This window comes from Taurulus bubalis (genome assembly GCF_910589615.1).
Source record: "Taurulus bubalis genome assembly, chromosome: 1".
Classification (NCBI taxonomy): domain Eukaryota; kingdom Metazoa; phylum Chordata; class Actinopteri; order Perciformes; family Cottidae; genus Taurulus; species Taurulus bubalis.
The window spans coordinates 33177095-33202125 of record NC_136589.1 but is presented as its reverse complement, the minus strand read 5'-3'; the positions used below and the strand labels follow the sequence as shown (position 1 = coordinate 33202125).

At 43.8% G+C, this 25031-nt stretch overlaps 1 protein-coding gene across 2 annotated transcripts in view; it reads left to right on the top strand.

Moving 5' to 3' along the window:
* ephb1 (EPH receptor B1) overlaps positions 1-25031 on the top strand; it is a gene marked incomplete at both ends in the record, with an annotated part of 136596 nt that overhangs the window by 24075 nt on the left and 87490 nt on the right. The window contains one exon of one of the 2 annotated variants that reach the window (XM_079227671.1): positions 19730-19794. In XM_079227671.1, the coding sequence (XP_079083797.1) occupies positions 19730-19794 (65 nt within the window). Of the gene's footprint in view, positions 1-19729; positions 19795-25031 lie in introns of those variants that run through there. The other variant, XM_079227672.1, reaches the window with a different exon arrangement.

The following is a 25031-nucleotide window of genomic DNA, read 5'->3' as shown; positions in this document are numbered from 1 at the left end:
GAATATATTTTATTGTACTGTATTTGACATTTTTAATTTTCAGATATTGGCCACCATCGCTTTGTCTTTCTCGTCACTGTCACTTAACTAAATGTTCCAAAATATTATTTTCTTGATGAATTGATTGATTGGTCTGCAAAATTAAAAAGAAAAAAAGCTGTTCAGGCATGCCATCTTCCGTAGGTATGTGGGCTGATTATTGAGTCAGTCCTGTGTGTGCTTTGTTGCCTGTTGGGTCATATCTGCCGTGATGTAGGTGTAATGTCTGAGTGTTTGGATACCAAGGCCAGAAATAATGAATAAAGAAACAACAAGAATAAATGTTTTCTTTGTATTGTTCTAAAGCACAGCAGGACAGATGGGAACATGACTCCTACACACACTTTATCTTTTAAAGACCCCTTATTTCTAAATGGTATGTTTTAGGTAAGTGATGTTTATAATGTAGAGCGACACCAGGTACCTTTACTGCAGGGTAGCATTTAAAAGGTGGAGAATACACCATATCATTTGCTAATCACCTGTAATGAGCAGATGCAAGGCAGATGTGCGTTGCTGCTGGCACAGGTGCTGCACAGTAAAAGTGTTGGAATCCCTGATCACTCGCCTTGGTGCAATCGACCTTCCTTCTGCCTGCCAGACTGCTCTGTCCTTCAGACAGAGGAGGGTATGTATGTTTCAGTCCACGAAGCTGCGATGGGAAAAAAATAAAAGTTGAGTTACTAAGGCCTGTACTCTGCGTCCTCTCTGACACAAGCGTGACTCTCAGTATTGGCTTGAGGCCACACCGTGAAACCAAGTGGAGAGGTTTTCAACACAACAGCCGAAAAGCTTGCTGGATTTATTTTAGAACGTTCACAGGTGGACTCCCCAAAAGCTCTGCTGCCTGGCTGGGAGAGAGGCCGCAGGGGATCTCCAGAAAGGAGACATATGGTTGCTTATGATTAAAAGGGAAAACTGGAAAGTTTCATGTGAGTGCACACATTTGTGTGTGTCTGCTCTTGCATATGCATAAACTACAGTTACGGATGGGTTGTGCAGAAATACAGACTTTTCTGTCAACTTCACTAAAATGAAATACATTAATAGTAAAATAAAAACCTGCAGCTGTGGAGGAGACTCAGCACCTCATTAAATAGTATTTAAATTAAACAAAACATCCTGCCGTCATGGAAAGTACAGACATCATTTTGGCCAAACTATTGCACTGACAGTTTATACAGGGTTCCCAGCACCCTTCTTGCTATTTTCATCACAGCTGATGCATGAGCCTATCATAAAATAACTACAACTTTATTGTTGTGTTTTATTCTTTTATTTTTCTTATAAGTTATTCAGCCAAGTGGAAAATCCTTGCTAGCAGTCTCTTGTGGCTTCCCACGTGTTCATTTCACAAGTAAAACACGTTACATCACATAATACAAATTTTCTCCATGACTTTTAGTTTGCTGTTCCTCTGCTGCGTCTTCTGTACGTGTTGCACATGGAAGCTTTGGCCTCTTCTTGACACTCTGAGTCCTGGAAGCTACTGTTTCGCTGTTTACTGTTGATTTGCTGTTGAGATCAATTCATGCCACTACTTTCTGGACAGCTCCCTGGCTGCCTGTATTGTGTGTACTGTGTGCCTCTGGCAGCCACCGGTTAATCTGCATGCCGCACAGCTGATACCAAGGGGGCAGTGAGGCAGCTGAGCAAAATTAAGCCTTAAAAGTGGCAATACTATGATTGTAGACAGGGAAGTAAATTCATCAAACCAATGGGCTATAATGCCGAATGGTAACAACCAAGTTCCTCACTGTGACATTTTATTTAGGAGTGCGGTAATTACAACAAAAGTGGAAAGTCCACTCCTCAAAAAGCCATTAGGAATAGAAGCAGAGAGGCAGTTTTTCTGTTTTATGTTGTACTTCATTACCGTAGGTTTTTCAGCTGATGAGTTTACAGGTTTTACAAGTTGCATTTGGCAAGGCCACCTAGTGATTGATTTAATCTTGTTATCCATATATCTCAGTGTTCAAATCTGAGACAATTTCACACACTTTATTCTGGATATGCTGTCATAAAATGGGCATTTCCTCTGCAGTCACATATTTACAGTGTTCACAGCTACTCTTAGCAAAAATGGAAAATTCCTTGTATGTGGCTGTATAAGATTAAGAACAATGTTGTGGCATTTTTATTGGGAAGACTGAAAGATGTCCTAACTCAAGAAGCACAATAAACATAATGAGCTTTGATTTTCCAATATTCTTTGCAATGTGGACAAGGCCCTAGGTCTGACATATCAATCCTAACATTTAATGTGCTTTTTGACTGCATGACTGGCCTTTACATTCACATACCATATACTCCCCCACCCACTCTTGCACATATATGCTCAGACCCGCCCTGAACTGTACTCTGATCAACCAAAACTAAATCGCTTTTGCTGCTTTACAAACCTGAGTCTAGACAATATGTGTAATGTCTATCTAGTTCTAAGGAGTGGGAAGGTGCTGCGACCCCGATGTGAACCAGCAGTGCGCAGCTCTCGTCCCTGCAAGGTGCATGTCTCCGCCTCTGAGTTGTAGCTGCCGCCGTCTGAGACCCATTCGTCAGCGCTTCATTAAAACCCAAATGGCTTTTTCAGTCGCAGCCGTCTCTCTCCGCCAGCCTGACAAGTCCCACATTCTGTCTGCTCAATTTTCTGGGCTGGGCCTGTTGTTAAGAGCGGTTCAGTTCCATGACTCTGCAGCCCCTGCCTGCTTTTATTGAGAATAAGGTGCTGTAAAGAGTACATTACCCACCTGGGAACATCCTTGGCGGGAATGGCTTTTCACTTGGTTAGCGGCAGAGCAAGGAAGACTCACCTGTGTGACATGGGGGTGGGTGGAGGAGTGGGAGAGAACAAGCGAGACGCGGGGCTGTTGAAAGGAACTCTCCAATGGCCTTTTCCTGTTCCGCTTTTGTTTGGAGCTATCTCGCCGTTCCGTGTTATTCAAACCACACAATGAGGTACAAAGCTGCCGGCGGCTGCTCCTGCTCCGTCCCCCCACGCCTTTATCCTCCTCCTCCCTCTGCTGTATTATAAACCATTTAAAAGCTTCTTCTTGTAGCTGTTCACAGGCCCCTGACCATTTTTCGCTCGCAGTGAATGTGTTGACCGTCGGGCCTTTGCTGCGGCAGCTTAGTTAAAGGGCCAATATCTTATCAAAATTGAGGCAAAGCAGTTGAGCAGCTGTATCATGTTGCCTCTTTATCGCACATATATCACCCTCTCATTGTCTCTCGCTCCCTCGCTCTACTCCGTGAAGCCTGTTCTACTCTATTAAGTTGAAAGACGTGTTTGAATGTCTCAGCAATTTGTTTCTCCATTACTGCAACACAACACTTGACTTAAGTGAATGCTGTAAGTAAGAATGTAGACCAGGGAGTGAGTGTTGTAAGTGTATTGCAAAGATAATTGTGAAAGGCATTTAGTATTGATTTTTGCAGCAAAACAAATAATACTTCACAGTCAATTGATTCTTCATGGTTTTACTCGCTGCATATGCAGGTCAAACCGTCAAATCAACCACAGATACTAACTAAAGGTTAATGGAAGTGAAGTTCAGTTCTGTTACTTGAGGTTTTCACAATTTTGAAGTACTTTCTCCTGTTTTACCAGTGCAGCTCGAGTCCCAGTGGTTGTATTTCTCCAGAACATGCTCATTACATTCACTATGACATGTGACCTTTTCCTCTGGTAAATGTAACACAGACCACAGGGGGGAAGAGGGAAAACAGGATTGCACAAAGAAATTGAAAGAAATGGCCAGGAAGTGCCAGTATTGTTTTTCTTTCTTTAGCATCGGGATCTATCAGTAGCCAAAATACACACTTGCTCGAGCACAGAGAAAACGCTTTAACGTTCACAGCCATGCAGGTACACACGTGTGCACAAAGCGACACACACTCACACACTTCCACCCTTTTCCCACATCCTGAGGGGAAAGGTCAGGTTAAGTGCTGTGTGGGGCGGTAGGGCTGCTTTTCCTCTTGGCTGGCATCCTGCCCACGTCAACAGTCCCTCTCTTCAAACGCCACTAATGCAGCGCTGACAGTGTTCTGACAATGAGTTACTATCTGCCGGCCGTGGCCCCTGTCCGACCGCCAGTCCCCCTGAAAAACAGATCTGTGGCGAGAGCAAAGGTTAATCTAGCGGTGAGGCTCCGCTGGCGACTGCCTCCACAGCCGTGTGTGACTGAGAATAGGCGGGTAGGAATTAACACCAGTGCCTCGGGGAGTGTTGACAGAGATGTGTGTGTGTGTGTGTGTGTGTGTGTGTGTGTGTGTCCGTCTCTGTCTGCGGTGTCTGCGCTTCTGTGTGGGGTGTGTGTCTGTGTGTGTGTGTGTTAATGATGGGAAGTGAGGAAGGGGCAGACGACGAGGTTTGAGGAGGAGGTTTTGTGGTCACAATCCATTATCTTCAGGGAAGAATCACGTTGGATAAAGGTTGTTTCATGCCATTTCAAAGACGCAAGGCAAATACCAGCAGACTGGGTAAACATTGATGTGAGAGTATGCGTGCTGTCTCCTATTTGTCCGCTGTATCAATCGCTCTGTCTATTTTTTTTTTTCCTACCTCGTTTTTTTTTTTTTTTTTTTATGCATTCTTGTCTGCAATAGCGGCTCAATGGAAAGCGCAATGCAACCAAAAGGCTCCTGCAGCCTGCCAGTGACTTAAGATCACCCCTGTTGGTGCATGTTTGTATATAGTTATGTCTACATTTGACTGAATCTGCAAAGGTCAACTTGGTTCATGGCCTCCTGAGGAGACAGCATTTAAATGGGTCTCCCTACCACTGTGCCAGCTGTCAGTTTCTAGTCCAAACAGCTCTGTTGGCTAAGCCCCTGTTGCCACATCATGGCCCCCTGCCTTTTGCCAACACGCTAACTGTTAAGTGCCTACCATTGCTGCTGTGTGCTAATTCCTATAAATGTTACTCATACCTTTACTGTCAGGTTTTCTCCCCTAAATGGTCTTGAAATTGAGAGCTTCCTCTCGCTTCCATCATCCCAAGTGTCAAATGGAGCATGTTGTCGTGAAGCGATATATTCGAGGCAGACAATAAATCTAATTCCTCACCTCAGATTTCTTAGATTAGCATATTTGTAGTAATAAGTCATGCATCAGCAGTTGGGGATCTTTTCAAGGATTTGGGGCTTAGAAATCACACAGGAGAAATACCCAATTTGGTGGATTTCTCCAGATTATTTTTGTGCAGATAAAGTGGAAATTGAGGGATAAATAATAAAAAATAATAAAAAAGCATCAAGTCGTGCTGGCTCTGGCTCATCACAGTCAATGAGCTATGTGAGGCATCTCCTGGAGAGATTGTACTCCTGATAATGTGTCTTCTGTCATCAACCTGCGTGTGCATACAAGCAAGTGTCTTTGTTTGCTATTTGTATGTGTGCGGGTGAGAATGTCTGTGGGTTAGTGGTGTGTGGGTTGCCTGTGCACACACCGGGCAAAATACCTTCATATAGCCCTCCTTGTGAGACGGGGCAGGCTGGAGTGCTTGTTTTCCCACTCACAGTGGGTGTGCATTTCTTTATCTCCTCTGCCTGTCGTGTTGACTGATGGGTAATATGCTAAATGGGGCCTGTGTTTACCTCACCTGTGGCACCGGCAGGCCCCTGTGTGTACTGGGCTGTGACAGGGAGCACTAATAATGCTTTAACTGCTCTGTCAAACTTCAATCACATTGACACAAGCTCCTGGTATAGCACACTGTCCTGTTGGCAGAGGTGCCATCACCGGACAGATGTAGGTGAATTGTGTCCCTAGTTACACATGTTGACTACGCACTGGAGATCAGGGCAATGGACTGTACAGTAGCAGCCCAAGTGCAGACGTGCATTTGAATGTGTGTTTGCTATATTCATGTCAACTTAATATTCATTTAAGTATTTAAAAACTCAATACGTGTGTGTGTGTGTGTGTGTGTGTGTGTGTGTGTGTGTGTGTGTGTGTGTGTGTGTGTGTGTGTGTGTGTGTGTGTGTGTGTGTGTGTGTGTGGAGCTCCCCCCCATTTATATGTGCGTTTCTGTTGCACAGTTAGGGAGGCCTTGTAGCGAGTCTCTCTCTCCAGGAGTTTGTGATTTACGAACCCGATGTGCGCACTTCTGCCCTCCTCCTGCATAACATCCCCATTAGAGACAGTGGCCACTATGGCTCTGTTCATCATGTAGGATCAGCACACCTGGGGGGAGAGAGAGGGAGAGAGAAAGGGGGAGAGGGAGAGAAAGGGAGAGAGAGAGAGAGAAAGAAGGGAGGAACAGAGAAAGAAAGAAGAGATGGCACAGTGCATTATCTCACCATCGCCCTATGCCTTCAGAGACCATGACCAACTGCATCTGTGTACAGCAGAGCAGAGAAAAAAATGGGATGGGGATGCAAAAAGGGAGGGGGTGAAAAAGCAGTGACATGATGAATACTCTCCCCCAGCCAGCCACAGCCACCACAGCTGCAGCAGCCATTGGTCCTGCCAAAGATTGCAAGTTGCTCGCTTTCTTCCTTCATCTCCTCGAGCTCTACTTTCTGTATTTTCTATTTTTTATTTTTTTTGTCTGCCTATATTTTGTACCTGTGTTTGTTTTGGTCTGTCAGCGTCATTATGTGGAGCGAGCTGTCAGGGGACACACAGGCTAACAACACCCCTGGGGGGGAGAAAAAGGAGTGGTAGTGTGTGAAAACTCTCTGGGAGTCATTCCAACAGCCATCTACATTAATAACTACACAACCACAGATAACAAATACTTGGCTTGCCTGGGAAAAAAGCCTTTTATCAAATGCACTGTGTATACTGGCAAACATTTGGAATATTGCCTTTCATAATAGTGGGTGAAATCTTTGTTCTTTCCATCGATGCACACAGTGTTTTGAGCGTTATCGTATTTATACAAGTGCCGTATGTACTGAGCTTATGACTAAAGGTATTGTGTTTTTTTTAATTTCTATCAGCATTATGGCATACACGTACTGCAGATGTGTGTCGGCTACTATCCTCCCTAACAGCCTCTCTTAAAGCAGTCTGATATCGCCTCGATGCATGAGGGCATTTTATTTTAAACTCAAGCTACCGTGGGAAAAATAATTATTCAATCAGTGTGTTCAAAATAAAAAATTGCTGTGTAAAAGTGCATTTAAAATGCACTGACACTCTTGTTGCATCAACTAGGTATTTTTTACGAACACAATGTGGAGAAAATGAACGAACTGTAATGAATGGATAATTATGGCATTAAACCGTCTGAAATGTATGTGATATGTGGAAGCTTTTAGAATCCAACACCATAGATGGAAAAATCGTGGATAAATTGTGGAGCAGCAGAGGCACCACTAAACAACCAAAATACCACATTAAGAAACCGACACCTTGAGGAACACCACGGAAAAATCCTTCTTGAAAATCCATTTCAATATCCCTAAGAGGTTAATTCTGCAGCAAATTACGACGTGTGTGTGACATCTAAATGAATTGAACATATACTATGTCATTTTTTTAAAGTTAGGCTAGTCATATACTTTATTAACTTCAATTAATTACTTGGAAAATAAGTGACCTTAGCCATTGATTAAGAAGAAGCTTAAAGTCAGTTGTCTGGATATCAGAAGAAGGTTTTAGTATCTACTGCCCCAGTCTTTTTTAACCTATGATCCGAATGTAACATGAATCATTCCCACTGTTGACAGAACAATGGTGAAATTTATGTAAAATGTGCAAATGAAAGATATTAATATGTTGCACTAAAAAAAGTAATGTGTCTCCTTTGTATTCATATTTGATTGAAGTGGCACACTTAATGCAAATCTGGTGCGAAAGAATTGTTGAACCCTCATGGGCTGAGTGTTAGTTTTTTTGGGGCGATGAGACAGCTTTTCTGCTCTACTTAGCATTTGTAATGAAACCTCCCTGGTTCTTTTTCTACCTTTCTTTGGCTTGCCTGTTCCAACACGGCAACGGTGAGGGCAGGAACACCTGGATCCATGTACTGTATCGTCTGTATGCCTCGACAACACTGCTCTTGTTTTACTTCACAACAATTTTCTCAACGTTTTAGCGCACAGAAGTACAGTCAATCCTGGCTTTGCCCTCCAAGCAGCTTCAAAGAAATGCTAAGTATTACATACAATTTCTCCTCCACAACACACCCAAAGGTGTTATTCCCACCAACGCAAACACTCCTGCCATTTCATCTAAAATACAGTAGGCCCTGATGGGCTGCTGTTCTCTCCAACACCTGCACACCACTTGTGTCTCCCATCAGAGCTATTTACACCAGCAGCAGATATTCACACCCACACAGGACAAACACCTGCATCCATTCTAACCCAGTGACATACAACTGGCGAAATTATTTACCAGCTCAGAGCAGCTTTTACAGCTGTGTGATCTGCTTGTATGTGTGCATGTGTGGATGCGTGAAAGTGTGTGCGTCTCAGAGTGACCAAAGTGAGCAGTGAGCGAGTGTTTTTCTGCCACAGCTTCTTCCGCGTGAAGTAAAGGAACAGCTTGAAGTGGGTCGGTGGCACTACATATTTAACGAGGCGTCTCAGCTCTTTAGCTTCACCGTTGTAGAGCAGAGTGTCGCACTTTGACTTCTGGAGCACGCCTCACGTCACGCCAGCAAACAGCCTCATCTGCCGGGGGCTGCCGAGTACAGCGCTGCCTGGAAGCTCGGCGCTTTCCTCTGGCTGGCAGTTCTTTCACTGAGAGGGTAACCGCAGGCTGTCTCACTGCATCCATGAGGGTTCGCCCTCTGATCCACCCATGTTGTCTCCGTTACATCGGCGATCAACAGAGGGATCGGAAAATTCAAAATGGCAGGTTAAAAAAAACAAAAAAGAAGAGAAATGTTGATGGTGGGGTGCATTTTGCCTCAAAGATGACAGCTAGTACCGGCGCAGCTATTGTCGAGAGAGCAGAAAGGGCCGGAGGGATGGCTGATGTTTGCGCTCCCCTCTAGTGTCACTGGACAGCTGTGACATTTGGGGCTGTGTTCTGGGCCAGAGCTCAAGCACCCCGACATCCCGGATGCCAAATCAGATGAGGTCAGATACAGTGTGTGCGTGGGTGGCACTGGCACGAGATCCAAATCATCCACACCCTCCATGTGGCGAAAAAAGACTGAATTAAATGTGTGTGAAATTACATTTGCTTTACCTGAAGAAGGCTCGGCATTCAGAGTGGCTCAGGGAAAGGAGAGTGAGGAGAAGGTAAGATGGATGAAGAGAGTGATTGACTGATTAAAAGAGGAAACAGTGGGCATAAAAACAGCAGCATCAAATGGAGGGACAACAAACACAAACTCCTCCTGGAAACCAAGCCCAACAGCCTTTTCCCCTTTTTACGGTTTCCATTCCCCAACTCTAAAAAGGCACTGAAAAGCTTAGAGGGCATGTACTGTTTTCCACTGCAGGATAAAAGACCTCCAGACAAATATTCTCAAAAAGGTCTGTGTCTTACTCCCCAGAGGTAAAAATTACCTCTCTTTCCTTCCTTCTTTCTTGTTATAGATTCTTATTGGAGAGTCTCTCCCGCTTCTGTCAGCCTGATGCTAGAAGGTCAAGATTCTCTGCTGAAAGTTTCTCTTTTTCGCCTTAGGACTATTTTCTATCTGTTATTCCCCCACTGCTGTATGCAGACTCCAGCAAAGCCCCAAAGGAAAAACAAAGCCCATCTCCAAAAATATATAGCCTTCCCCAGGCATGTGAGCATATGCTGCAAGAAGGTGGATTTAGTGTTTGCTCTTAATGGAAGCATTGTATTTGCTCGGAGGCATTGGAGAGGCCACGGACATTTTCTTATGGAGATAGATAGCGAGAAATGAGAGGTGATCTCAACCTGAGAAAGTCTGCGGTCGCCCAATAGTTTAGCCGGACTCTCGGGACGTATTCTCTGCTTATGCATGTGCGTTGTTGGTGACGTGGCGGGTACGTGTGTGGCGGAGCCGCACTAACGAGATCCCAGAAGTGCACCTCATTTGCAGTTAAGGGAGGGAGATTACACAGCACGTTTCCTCTCGTTCACACCGGCTCAGCCAGCTCTGTCCCCTTGGTGAAGAAGAGCACATGGCTGGGGAATACCAAACTGAGGCATCAATTACCTGGATCTCACTACATCGGTCAAGGGAGAACAGCAGCTAAATTGAATAACACTTTCTCAATCGCCTGTTCACATATGTGCTTTCACACACATGCAAGTGCTGGCACGCGCGCACACGCACACACACACACACACACACACGTGTGCTCACACTCATGGAAAACAATCAGTCGTCCATCCCAGTGGCACCCTCCGCTCGACAGGGTACACTAACCACTGCTCACTGCTGAGATTTCCCCTTAGTGAGAAATATAAGTGTGTCATATGATTGACTCACTCACACTTCCATATGACTGTTAAATCGTCTTATACGCACAGTCAATTCAGGCTTAGTGCCTTTTCCCGAAGCCCCATGGGCGCGGGTGATAATTTGACTTTTATTGAAATTCCGCTCCAGTGGGTTCAAGGTGGTTGAAGGTTGTTCTTTTACTGCCACAGATGAGATGGCGGGAGAGCATGGCGTCAAACCCTCAAGGCTCCAGCTCTCCCTGCCTCTTGTCCTGTGCGGTCTTGTCTCCGTCCCTCTCTGGCGATGGGGGAATTATTCAGGCTGCAGGAGTCAATTCCGTGGTGCATCCAAACATGGTTAACAACAGCGTTTAACGAGATTGGATATATAGCTAGCTGCTGTTTGCCTCTACCACTTGAACACAGTCTTCTGTATTACTTTCCAGTGGCACATTGCCTTATTCTAGGGGAGAAACTAGCAGGGACAAATGTTAATCTGTATCAAGTTTTTTTTTTTTGTTGCAGCGGCCCTGATGAATGCCACCCAAACTCTAAGGGTGTCCCGATGGAGGTGATGTGCTGGGCTGCGCTGTGTTTGATGGCTGCTGTGAGCATGCATATATGTCGTGTCTTTTTTTTCTGTGCGTGCACATGTGAGACTTTCCTTTATCTCTTTGTGCGCCTCTTTTTTTCTGCTGTTGCCCTGATGTTCATGTTAGTGTGAGACACTTTTGTTCCTGTTTTACTGTTCATGAATATTGCAAGAGCAGAGTGTATCTTTGTGTACGTTCGGGCAGCAGGACAGAAATGGGGTCAGGTGGTTTCTAGGAAATGATGTGACTCTTGTGTTCAGCTAAGGTTAGATCCATTTCGGTATAAGATAACGCAGGGCGCTGCCACATGATGCCCTCTCCATCGCAGGGTCTCTGATTAATCCTTACTTCTGCGCTATCTCTCCTTATGGAACTACAGACCTTCTTCCATCGCTCTCTCGCTCTCTTTCTCTCTCTCTCTCTCTCTCAGTGCTGTCATTCTATTTGACTTCATCTCTCTATCTCTCTCAGTTTCCCTCAATCCCTCCATACTGGCTCCACATATTATCTCAGTGCAATTGTGTGACAGAAAGGGACAGTCAGTTCTATCTATTTCTTTATGCTCCTAACTCCTACTTGCTATAAAATGCAACCACGCGAGTCACAGTGAGATGCCATCAGAGACACTGTGCATATATTTGACATTCACTTCATGGATTCCTTTCTCTCTATTTTTGCACTTAGTTTTGTGATCCTTCACTCCTCACACTTCAACAGCATGCATACTCACACACGGTTTGCGCTAATGACGATTCCTGCTGTCTTAATTAGAGTGAAGGACTGCAGTGGGAGGTAATTGAGTGACATCATTGTGTGCACTCAGCACTATTTCCTGGTCTGGTTGAAAAACAAAGATGCTTTAACTCACCCCACGTAGCCCATTAGCTATAGCTTATACTTCTAAATGTCAGCCTCACACAGTCCCAGAGCGACCTGCACACAGTTCTTCTCCGTCAGTCTTCTTGTGTCTCTAGCCGGCAGAAGTGATGATCGGGCCAAGTCATGGCTAACCTCGAACCTTCATTTCTGAAGTTTAGAAATGTCAAACCTATAGTGGATAGACTTTCATTGTAAAGCCATTCTCCTTATGGGAAAAGGTTAAATTACATTGCCATTTTCCCCTCCATGGTAGCTCTCCAACATAAACAGAGTTTAGTAGGAATTTTCTTATGCACCACTGTGGGAGCAGCTTAATGTTTTTTGGCACAGTTGTTGCGCTGTAAAATGATACTTCTTGGACCCTCATGGTTCACGTCACCCACTATGCACTTTTAATTTGGGCATTGATTGAGAAATTATTTTAGTTGTGTCATTAAAGTGATCAAATGTCTGCTTTTAATGCATTTATTGGAAAGAAACGGGTGTGGGAGGAGTTGCAAAGAGAACAAATGACAGTAGGTGGGTGTGGTTGAGTGATTGGGAAGCCAGCCAAAGCCTTGTTCTACAGCCAGCGAATCGTTGGGGAGCAGTCTCCCTCTCCCTGGATTCTGTTTTGTAAGGTGAGGAGCCTGATAAGAGTTGTAATTACCTCATTTTACTGCAGCAAATTGCCAGGTTTCTTAAAAGCAGACAGGCTGGCTGAGGTAATATCAGCAGTAATGAGTATTGTGATGGTTGTGGGAGGCTAGCGCTGCTTCCATCTGGATTATTGCTTGGTCACTGCTGCTGGTCTGCTGCTACAGCAAGCCTTAGTCGATCCTGGGCTCATTACTGCGAGGTATAAATGGTTTCATATTGAGTTTCTCTGCACTACGTGTTTGGAAGCCCAATAAGTATGTATGTAAGCATTAACCTTGCATAGTAAGATAATATATACACATTTGTGAATTACACAAAGTGCACGTTTTTCCAACGAAAATGCATTTTATGTTCACATAAAAAAAAAAAAAAAATCTTGGAGGAAATTTGTCCAGGGGGCTGCATGTCTTTAAAATAATGAATGTGCTTGTCTGTACTATATATGTACACACATGCAATGTTGTGTACTTTCCTTACCAAAAGGATGGTATCTTCACCGTAGGGGAGTGGGGGACAACAACAAAAATGTTGCCTTTATGATTGGTCCCTCTGAGGATACATTAAATGACGGTATATTAAAGTAACTGCAGAATTCCCTAAGCGGTGTCATCACTGCCAGACTCACTCCAAAGATGAATGTGATCATATTTCTGCTCTGTGCGTCATGAGCAGAGAGAAAACGAGACATTTGAAATGGGATATCTTTCATCGGAATGCTGAACACTGTTTCACCAGATTATGATATAATTTAACCTTTTAATGGAAATGTTAATATCCCCACTGTTTGGAAACCGATACATATGTTATGAAATATGTTGGAGATTTGCTTTGCTCCCATTGATCTGTGTCTAGCATAAACTCTATAGCCACACCATTATGTGATTTAGCTATTACCCATCTTTGCTCTTTACTGCCCTATTATTGTGTATAGAAGACGAGGAGGATTGATTGGAAGTCTTTTGCATTTATGCTAAAAGCAATTAGGTTGTTAGTTGTAATTGACCCATAGGATGGGACTAATTCTTGGTGATATTCTTCCTATCTGTCTTTGGTAATGGTTACAATATAGAATAACATTGATTTCCTCTCCTTTACATCCAGTGAGCTAGAAAATTGCTTGCAATTTGCAAGCATTAGAAGAAGAGATAGAGTTTTTTATTGGGATATTTTTTATGTAATAAGCACAGGCCAATGGGTCACATCAGAGAGCCCCGTGTGAAGCCGAGAGTTCCTCTGTCTTGCCTCCCAGACCGATGCATACAAGGAGTGTTTGTGTGTGTTTTTTGGGTGTGTCCCTTCTCCTTCTTATCCTGCATAGAGCTCATGGAGGAAGAGAAATCAAACCCCCTGTAGCCTGTCATTAACAGAAGGTAGAGAGAAAGAAAGATAAGGGGAAGGAATGGAAGCGAGAAGGCGAAAAAGAGACAGGGGGGAAGTGAAGGAGATGAAAGACTGTGGTAAATGGAAGAAGCACGCAGAGACGAGGAGGAGAACGGATGCACTGGGATTAAGGGGAGAGAAGGTGAGGGAGAAGAGGGATGGATGTGTGGGAGAGGAAAGAGGCAGGAGAAGAAGAAGGTGAAGGTAAAGAGAGAGAGAGCGAGAGGGGGTGGGTGGTGGGGTTATGATGAATTAAAGATGACACTCTCCGGCAGCCTGGTTTCTAAAGATCACTCTGTCTGCTAATGCAATGTTAATGCATGCAAATGATGTGCCTAACCTCTCTCCCCTGACCAGGAGAGGGAAAGAGAGAGTGAGAGAATGAGAGAAAGAGGGAGAAGGAGAGATGGAGCGGTGTGAAGTGGGGGTGGGGGGTTATGTACGAATGTGCTGTTTCTGTCTCAGGCCTTTAGCTGAATGAGTGACTGACCACGCAGATGTGATTAGAAGCGTGAGTCTGTTGTCACCAGCCTCTGGGTGTGCATTGGTGGGGGGGTTTCGTGTTTTCCTGCTTCCCTTCCTGTTACAAACCGGTAATAGTGGGGAAAAGAGAGTAAGAGAGTGTGGCTGCTCACCCAGTGCCGCAAGGTTGAATCTTAAGTTTTATGCGACGTGGCAGCCCAGATGTGGAAGGCCAAGAGAATGTCACCTTGCTATGATGACAGAATAATTTCATCAGGTTCTGCAGATGCTGCATGTATAATAATATGTCTGTCTTGCGAGGCATTCTCCCTAACATCTGCTGCTGATCTCACGTTGGCTTCTGTAAGTCCCCTCTTCTGTATCTCCTCTCATCTCTGAGCTTTTCCTGTTGTCTCCAAGAGCCGGTCTCCTTCCGTACCGAGAATTATATTTTCACTCAGCCAGAGCAAGTGCCTGCGAGGCGAGACCACTGTTAGTGTGTGTGAGTGTGTGTGTGTGTGTGTGTGTGTGTGTGTGTGTGTGTGTGTGTGTGTGTGTGTGTGTGATTTGTGATTTGTGAGCCTGCTCATTTATTCTGTCTGTAGCCCACCGAAGCGGGACTTGTGTATCCCATCACTCCCCGCTAATGTCTCCGAGTTTGGCAGATTATTTTGTGTTCAATTTTCAAATCAGCCACGTTGTCATTGCTGTCTTCAGGGAGACATAGAAGTAACGTATTTCTTTTGATGTATTTCTGTTGGCTGTTCTGTATCTTCTATTTAAAGCGAAACAGCCTTCAGTACGAGTGACACCGCTTTAGTGTGGCGCGGATTAGAAGCGTCTCACATCTATGTTCCCAAGGATTGTCTTCTCTGTTGAACACGGTGACTCAATCAAAGACATCACTTCATTCATATTCTTTTCACCCTGAAGCAGTGCTGTGCCACAAACCCAGTTTCCGTTTTCAAATCAGCTCAATGATCTTGTCCACGTTGGCCTTGACCTGATCTTGTCATCCAATTTTTTTGTGGTGATTTCCCAGGTTGAAGTGAGTGAACAGTGTCTGTCTGTGTCAAAAACTTCCACACAATTTGTTTAGAAAACACTTCACTCTGTCAACATTTTTCCCTTTTTATTCATAAATCCCCCGAGTGGACGACTGATTGGTTTGGGAGACGCAGCAGCCTTTTCTCATGTTTGTTTGTCACTTTGTGTTCAGCCCTGTATTAAGATGCCAGGCTCAGCAGGCTACCATGGGGCTTCATCATTGTTAAGTGCTCATTTCAATCCCGCTGATTTCTTCTTTTGGTTTTTCATCTCTGTCTTTCCCTCTGTCTGTCCATTCCCGTCCCTATCTCCCTCTCTTGGTCTCCCATCTTGAATCAGTTGCCGAGAACAGATACACCCCTCTTAAATAATGTTGTTCAAGGCCCCCGGATCTTATTTCAGTGTCTTGCTACAATCACAAAGAGAAGCCCCTCTCACCCCAGCATCCAGCATCTGGACATGATTGTCTCATTGAATTACAAAGTGTACCAGCATCCTTGAACAGGAGGACATAGAAGAGGGGGAGGGCAGGAGGGGGGTAAAGGACAGATGAATGGGAAATATGTGTTATGGGGTGGAAAGGGAAATCTGCAGAGAATTGTCTGCCGTATTGACTAAGGAGCCATGCTTCAGAGAGGCGCTTCAGCACATGTTCTATCGACCAGCAGCCATACAATCAGACCGACATAGCCACAAAGACAATCATACACAGACATGTTGCCATTTATGCATATAATAATAGTCCTACGAAAAGACTCGGAAAGGATGGAGAGATGGCGATCTAGATGTTCTTTGGGCCAAATGCGAGCGTTCATGTGATGAATCATGCGACTGCTTGCTGACGTGTAATTGTGTGAAGAGGGCTGCCTTATCGATCTGGTGCACAAGGTCCCATCAATGTTTAATGCAGTCTCTCTCGCTCTTTCATTTCTCTCCCTCCCTCTCTCTGTATCTGTGGAAACAGCCTACCATTTGGTATTGATCTACCACTTGCAACTAATGAGAAGGAGCTGTGCTTTCTGGCATTGGAAGCTGTAGGCCTTCGGTCGAGCCTTTGTTTTGGCTCTGCTTGAGACTTCTGGGTTTAGACTCGTACGCTGTTAGTGTATCAGCTTCAGTGAGCCTTACACAATGAGACAACCCACTTCTGTTGTATGTTTTAGAGTAACTATAGTGTTCTGCAATGTACTCACAATACATCTCCTGGCCTTGTAGCTCTTTGAATCCATTCAAGGCAAGCTGCCCTGACACCTACAAGCTATTGTTTTCCAATTGATTTATAATATAGTCAACATTAGGCTCTCTATATTAATAATTTTCCCACAGACTGAACTGCTAGTGAACCTGGCTGTGTTTAATTTATTGGAGCTTGCAGGTGGAGCTGACATAGCAGAATATGAATGCAGGAGAAAACACTCTGGGCTACCCTCCAAACATAAGGGACTACAGCGAGCTGTTGTCTTTACTTGTATTCCAATGAGAGGGTAACGGGAGGTGCGGTCAGATATAACTGCGATCAGAATCACAGGGCCATGGACAGGGAGGACTAATAGTTTTTACGAGGGTTTTATAGACTAAGCTGAGCAGTAACCCAGCGTTAAGCTACTAGAACCCACATACAGACTGTCTTAAAATACAAATGTATATAACAATGTATATTAATTTGTTTCTGTACCTTTTAAAAAATTAAATTAAAAAAGAAACCTAACTTTTTTTTAAGCCCATGTCATAGGATGAATTAGTATTTCACTAATAAACCAAACCTCTTGTAATTTTGAAAGAGCCGTCTTTTCTAATTAATGTGGGTTGCTCATTTTAAAATAAAACTCTTCAAATCCACTTATGATTAAATGGATGAATAACCTACAAAACAGCTCATTTAAAACTCACACACAGACATACACGTACACAAGGGACCTTTTCCAAATCCCCAGAGCCAGTGGACAGGTGGGCGGGCCACCGCATCACGGCTGTGTGAGCCCCACCCTGTTGCTAATAACCACTTAGAATACTCCATTTACTCATCTGCTACTCTGATATTCTGCTAATGGTAGGCATTAGGTCACATGACACAACTCACCCGTCCCTCCCATGGGCTTTTGACCTTTTTTGTCTCCTTCCTACACCATCTTGTGCTTCCTTCACCCCTCCTTTCCTTTTAAAAGGAAATGGGAAATGGCCAACCAATGCCTGTGTGATTTGACTAAAGCTTCTGTGATTTCCCCTGAGAAAGGGTTGGCAGTCCCCACAACGCTGGCTGGCGCTGAGGGCTGTTTCATGCTCCTATCTCCCCAGCTGACAGCAAGTCGGGCAAGCGGGCTGGAGCTTGCTGGCTGGCTGGCTGTGGAAACTAGACAAGACAAGGCTGATCTTAGGGAAATTGAAATACTCTGATGGAAGCCGGGTGTGAACAAGGCTGTCACTGTAGGTGTACACAGAAAATTGCTCTCTGAGTTGGCTGGTGTGTGTGTGTGTGTGTGTGTGTGTGTGTGTGTGTGTGTGTGTGTGTGTGTGTGTGTGTGTGTGTGTGTGTGTGTGTGTGTGTGTGTGTGTGTGTGTGTGTGTGTGTGTGTGGCTTAATGTGTATCTGTGCGAGTGCTTGTGTGCAGCTGAATTACCTGGGCTAATTGGTTTCATGTCTGAGGACAGTTTCTCCCAGTAAGTAGAGATTGAGAATGAAAGGGCTTTTTCTTTCCTACTGGTTCCTTGTCACTCATCGTGTACTTGTTTTTTTACCAAGACCACTTGAACTGCAGAAGACGAGCTTTGAGTGCTTCATCATTTGGAATGATTTCTAAATCACTGCAAGTTCAGTCGGATTCCAAATAAGCAACAGCTGCGGGTTTGTGCTTCCTGTGGAGGAGTGGGTTAAGGGAGGGCGCTGAGGGCCGGAACCTCTTCTTGAACGCAGACGACGTCTGCTGGTTGTGTCTTTGCATTCAGTCAGAGTGAGATGTCTCGTTATCAACAACACGTGTGGGCGTCGCTAGCCGACCGTGTGCTGTGACAGTGGAAGATGTCCAAGCCAACACAGCAACACAGCAACCGCAGTTCCTCTGAACATTCCCACACACCCTCCTTATCTACTGCAGATCATGATCACCCAGACATACCAGTCCCTCCTCTGTCTGTTTTTTTTACAACAAAAAAGATTGAGATTGGCAGAGGGCACCACGTGGAATATGCCCTTCTTCACTCTCTATGAGACGGACGGCTTAGGCCAGAGTCTGTTACTGGGGAAATTATGAATCTATCATTACACTGCTAAGGCCAACATGTCACCCAGTCCATCACTCTATAGATCTGTGTGTGTGTGAGAGAGAGTAAGGTTCATAATAACTGTCATCCTTCTCTCTTCTTTCCTGGAGCTATATCGGGTTTCCAGATTCCAGTGTGCCACAAGGCAGATATTAATCAAAACGGGGCTGACAAACTTCTTGGGTGAGCTGCCAGACTTATTTGTCTGCGGTGTGTCACTGCGGATGAGTCAGATGTAATCTTTGTCTTATATTTCATAGATAGGGGACCAGATAAAACACCTTGTATAATACAAGTCCAAAGTGTGGTATATAACTTAAAATCTCCTCTGTTCTCCAATGGCAAATTTCTGAGGTTCTAACATTTCATTGTCTCATTTTTGTTTGCATCCAGTGCACCATACGCTACAGGTGCATCTTGTACATTGTGTGCCATACTCACAGAGTAACTCAAGACATCTTTGCACACTGCATGCGTTGGGAATGTATTACATTACTGTGGGTTTAGAAGAACTGACAGAAGAGTACAGGGCAAACAAGTTTTCAGGGATGGTCCTTGCTTTTAGACGACAAAGTTCTTTCAGCAATGGCCTCGCCTTGAAGGGCTCCCTCGGCATTTGTGAAACCGCTTTCTTTGGGTTAACAACATGAATAAGTACAGCACTCACCTCACACGCATGCAAACCCATACAGTGTTTCTCATGTGCTCACTGACAAAATACAAAAATATCCACTCCATTTCTCAAAAGACTGCATACAAATGCATGCGCTCGCACAAACAAAGGCAGGATGCACATAGTGTAGTTTTGTGCTGTCACGGAGAGAACACAATACAAAGCTCAGCATTTACCAGCATGACAGAGTCTCTCAGACATTCCTTCCAGCAAAGTGCCAAAGCTTTGTTTCCGTGTCTCTTGTCTTAACAGAAGTCGAGCAGAGATGGATGAAACGCTTTGAAGGATTCATCTCCTCTCTGTTCATCAATGATTGTGTCAAGCGATCACTGGGGCTTGAATGCGGTTCAACTCAGTGGAATGATACTCAAAATAGCTTTTCTGAGGCTAACCGCTGTCTTTGTCTCTCTCTACCTCTTTTTCTTTCTTCTCTGCAGAGACCGTGATGGACACTCGCGTGGCTACCGCTGAACTGGGCTGGACGGCGTATCCTAATTCTGGGGTGAGTCCTTATTTGTCAACGTATACACATCCTGACAAAAAAAAAATGGTTTCAGAAGTTTCTGTTCAAACTCTTTCTGTTGGGAGGAAGAAACACGGTGTGTGCATACAGATCTACTGTCAGCCAGACAAATAGACAGGAAGGCAGGCAGGATGGGAGTATAGACTTAAGTAGTGCCCAATGAAGCTCCTATTATGGGTATTATTTTCTCTCTGTCCCAGCTCGTAATGACTTAATGACATAATGGGTCCACGTAAGCCCCAGACACAGTACCTAAGTCCCTGTAAATGGAGGCTGGGGGGATACCATAGACATAATGATACAGTAATGATACATTTATGCAGGGAAGTGGAGGTATTAGGATGAAACAGGGAAGGAGGAGCTAAGAGGATGGAAACGCTCAGGGCTCTTCAGATTTTAGGGGAACTATTTTCAACTTTCCGGTAGTTTCATGCACATAAAAAGAGTTGAAAGGAGGAAAGTGCAAAGTCATCACAATGGGGACAGTGTTGTTTTTTTTCTGAAAGAACCACACTATCAGAAGTATGATTGCCCTATTACACTAATGGACTTAAATATAATTTTAAGGCCTTGTTCTCTGTGCGGTAAATCAATAATTAAATCAGCTCCATAGACCAACAATGACAGCATGGATTCATCAGGACAGACGATGACTGTTTCCTGTGTGTTCTGGGTCTTTTGGTCTTTACGAAGCATTTTACAGACGTGTAAAGGGAGCTTTTATTGCTTTTGCACAGAGCTTTAGCTCTGTTTAAACATTGGAGAGTATGGCAGTCCACGCTTTTTGTTCTCTCCCCAAAGGAGTACTAACTAAAACAACCTGGACCCTGGAATAACCTTGTGTGTTCATTTTATGTAATGTGTGTGTGTGTGTGTGTGTGTGTGTGTGTGTGTGTGTGTGTGTGTGTGTGTGTGTGTCCACAATCATAACAGGATCTTACAGCTGAGATCTTGCTTATGTCTGCTGCTGTATGAATAACATGCATCCTAATGTATTGATACATACTACATACCAAATATAGTTATATAGTTTTCTATGATTTTTTTTTTACTGTATGTAAATACAGCAAGATTAAGTTTAAGATAAGATGAGTAGCCAGTGAGCAGACTGTCTTCACCAGAAGAAAACTTTAAATGAACAACTGAGTTTTTGTTGCAGATCGGCCAGTTAAATTGCATTTTGATTTCCAAATTTTAGTTGGTGAGCATGCATAACTTGACACCTCACAGCAAATTCATTATTTAGCGGTCTTGCTTTATTTTTTGCTGTTTTAAGAATTCCACACTTTTTTGCACATCCGTCTTTGCACCAAACCCTGAGATTCTGAGTTCTTCTTTCGAGGAGATCTTACACCCGGTGCTGTTCACCCTGCATACTGTGAAAGGATCAGTTGGGTCAGCACTTACACACTTACATAATATGCAATGGAATACATTAGATTCCCCCCCATGAATCAGCCTCACACTGTCAAACCTTTTTTTCCACTGTCAAGAGAAAATATCCAGTGAGACCCACACAGCAGAGACATCTACGGTGATATTTCTATCGAAGCCTGTTCAGTTCAGCAAGCCTCCAGGCGCAGAGCGCCTCCTGTCTGTGGTGAGCATCGCGTTTGAGGTTCCTGGCGTAAAGGTGGAGGCAGCGAGACCCTCTGTAGAAAGAATACACTCTTACCCTTCACTGGAAGAACTCACCACCTCACACGGCTGCCTTGACCTTACTGCTTGTGTGTGAGTGATGCAGCGTGATGTGTAAAAAAATGCACAGTCTCTCACGCACACATAAGCATGTGCACTTTAATACACACACACTATTTTCGGCAGGTTTTTAATGAATGGATTTCTGTTGCATGAGATTTAAATATGTAACTATTTCAAACCTGCAATATCCGATCATTTCCATGTACAACACTCCCCCTTGGTGGTTGCTGGTACACCCGTTTGTGTACTATATCAGCTGATTCGGAAATCCAGTATTTAATTGATAATCAGATATATTTTGCATAATGTATTCCATCTCAGCTTACTCTAACTCATAGGCATGACTGTAGCCTATATCGGTGTCATTTGTAAAAAAATATACATACTGTACTCATTTTGATAATCATGTGTAACTTTTGATATAGCCTGTGGCTATGTGGTCAATTGTTGTCTTTGCAAACTTGATAACTGCCTCTTTAGCACACACAAGGGATAAGGCACACACACACACACACACACACACACGCACGCACACACTAGGGTTGTCCCCGTGCTATTCGATACATCTCATTAATTTTCTTTAGTAACTGCTCCTTCAGGAGTTCATAAGAAGTGTGTATGTGTGTTGGTGTTTGGCTGACCAGAAGGGTTAATTCTGAAGGATTACAGAAGCAGTGTCATTAGTTCCAGTGGTGTAAACACGAGGACATATCAGGGTTGGCCGTGTGAATGTATAATGGAGCGACAGTATGCAAATGCACACTCTTGTATGAGCATCTGTTGGAGAGGAGAGCAGTGTTCCCTCTAAGCTGCGCGCGTGCGCGGCCGCGCAGGCCAGTCGAAGGGGCCGCGCAATAGATTTTTCAGACCGCACACATTTTTCTGACCGCACAAACGATTTTTTTTCAGGGGTTAAAAATATTTTTTGCGGCAGTGTTTCTGAGATAGGAGAGAGCCATCTCCTCAATAATACGATCTTTGATGTGACGTGTCGAGTCTTCTTGGCCAATCAGCGTCCCGTTTCTCGACATGCGCTCTCTGTACCTCTGCTAGCGCTCTGCCTCCGTTAGCACCCCCCACCCCTGCTGTCATCCTCCGGGCGCCAGGAGTGAAGCTCGCCCAGAGCGCCACATGAGCTCGGGCCGGTGCTGTTTAGGCTCCTCTTGGCGGGCCCTGCTCCAGCAGTTATAGGCTACCATGGCGAAAAGAAAGGCAGAGCAGGCGCCCCAGAAAAAGGTCTGCCTAACGTTCAAACATGAGGGGCTAGATGAAATAGTCCAAACTGACACACGTAGGATGAAACTTTCAGACATATTTAAATATGAAGAATATGAAGTTATTAAATTGTTTATATAGGCTACCTTTAAGAAAAATTACACCATGTCAATTTAATAGGCCTATACTTATTGTTAAGCACTGCATTAGCATTTTTCTTTCAATGCAGTTCCACTTAAATGTTGTACCTGCTGAGAAATGACTAAACACCTTTGATATTTTTTTTTTGATACTTTTGTTTTAACCAGTCATAACCTCCCCTTATTGAAGTTCAACAAAGATCCTTTAAGTTCAACTAAACTGACTGGTAAAACACCATCATTAAAATGTTCCCAAAGTCCAGCCATTATAAAGGATATTGAATAAATATCAACCTTGTATACATATTGATGCATTTGCTGTCATCTCTTTGAATCCCCTATGGCTAACGCAGGCTTGTGGTCATTTTCGGCAGATCGCGTGGTTGCGAATTGCTCACAGTGCTGAAATGTTCGCTCAGAAAAAAAAAGAATTTGCTCAGTGCTGAAAAAAATTAGAGGGAACATTGGAGGAGAGCCCTGAAGGAAAACAGATATATGTACAGAAAACTAAATTATGATATTCCTTCATAATGTGCATTCTAGCTCCAGCTTTTATTGTTTCATTTAAGTTGGATATATTATTTCTTTCCCTCTGTGGACTTTCACCTCCAATGTATTTTTAACTCTGCTCTGTCTCACTTCCATCGTTATAAGTCCTGTTACTCTCTGACATTCTCTTACACACATCCTTACTACTTTATGATGAATAGAATATGAACTCCCAGAGAGTCAAATGGCTCTCGACCTTGCCGTGTGCAATGTGACAGAGCACACATGAAAGACTGTGAAACGGACACAGACACACTGGCATTGCTAATGTAGATTTGCATGCTCTTATATTGTGATTATGCTCAGTTATTAACGGTAACTCGGTTTCTGAAACATCATCTTAATGTTGAACCTCAGTTCAGTTTATTCACAACACAGTTCAAATTAAATTAAAATCATATGACACCAGCCTAAACATTGAATAAATAGGTAAGACATAATAAATAAATACACTCAAACATGGGTTTCTTCATCAGGTTAATCGATTCAAAGAAAATGAGTTAAAGGGGACATAGTTGCTCATTTTCAGGTTTGTACTTGTATTTTAGGTTTTTATTAGAAAATGTGTTTATTCTTTCATGTTCACTGTCTGTCTCAATATACCTGTTTTCAAGCTGTGGGTGGAGATACTCACATATATTGTAGTATGTATTGTATATTCTAATGAACTGCATGTGACATTGTGACATAGATGTCACATGTTTTTGGAACAACTAACTGGGTTGCCTTATTTTAGACCTACATATCATGTTAAGTTAAATACAATTAAACAACATCTGTCTGGACATGGTAGGCAGGCAGAAATCTGATTACTCGCCAATTCAATGTGGGTTTTAGAGCTGTCGAACTTTTGTTGTGGACCTAATTGTGTTATCTGATTTCCTGCTTGATTTCTCACAGTAATCTGGTTTCCTGTGTGCAGGATGTAAGACTTGACACAGGAAGGTGACAAATCAGGGTATTGTATCACAATAATTTAAGGGAATTTTATGAGGAAAGGAGAGTAAAATGAGAATGAAGAACAGCAGAAGAGCAAGGCTGTGTGTCCATGAGGTGCTTTAAAGAGCAGGATAGTGCAGGAGAAGCGCCAGAAGAAATGCTACGAGATGCTGTGAGCCTCGTAATGTTAACTTGCCTGGAGCTCTATGGTGTACCACAGGGAAATATATAGATACTAGAACCATAAAGGCACATGAAGGAAGAGTCAGCGCTCAGCCCATATGCGCCGATATATTATTCTATATGTCTCTCCTGTCATATTTTCTATGAGCTTTTCTCCCTTCTTCGCCATTACAAGCAGTGATGACAACTTATTAAGACCCCTGTTTTAACTGGAGATGTTTAGAGGTGGCCAAAACAGGGCGAGTTCCCTGAAACCGCCCCAAAAATGTGGATGACTGAAAAAATGTGGATGACTGAAAAAATGCTTTCATTTGAGAGGGAGCGGATGGGATTAGGGGAGTGTAGAGTGACGAACAGAGCAAGGGGGGCCGAGAGTGAGGGATGAGAGGAGCTGGGAGAAAAAAACAGAAGCGATGGCGGAGGAGCTGAAAAGGGTTGCAGGATCAGCAAAGGGGTGCGAGAAAGGACGGAGAAACTGGAGCGAGAGAG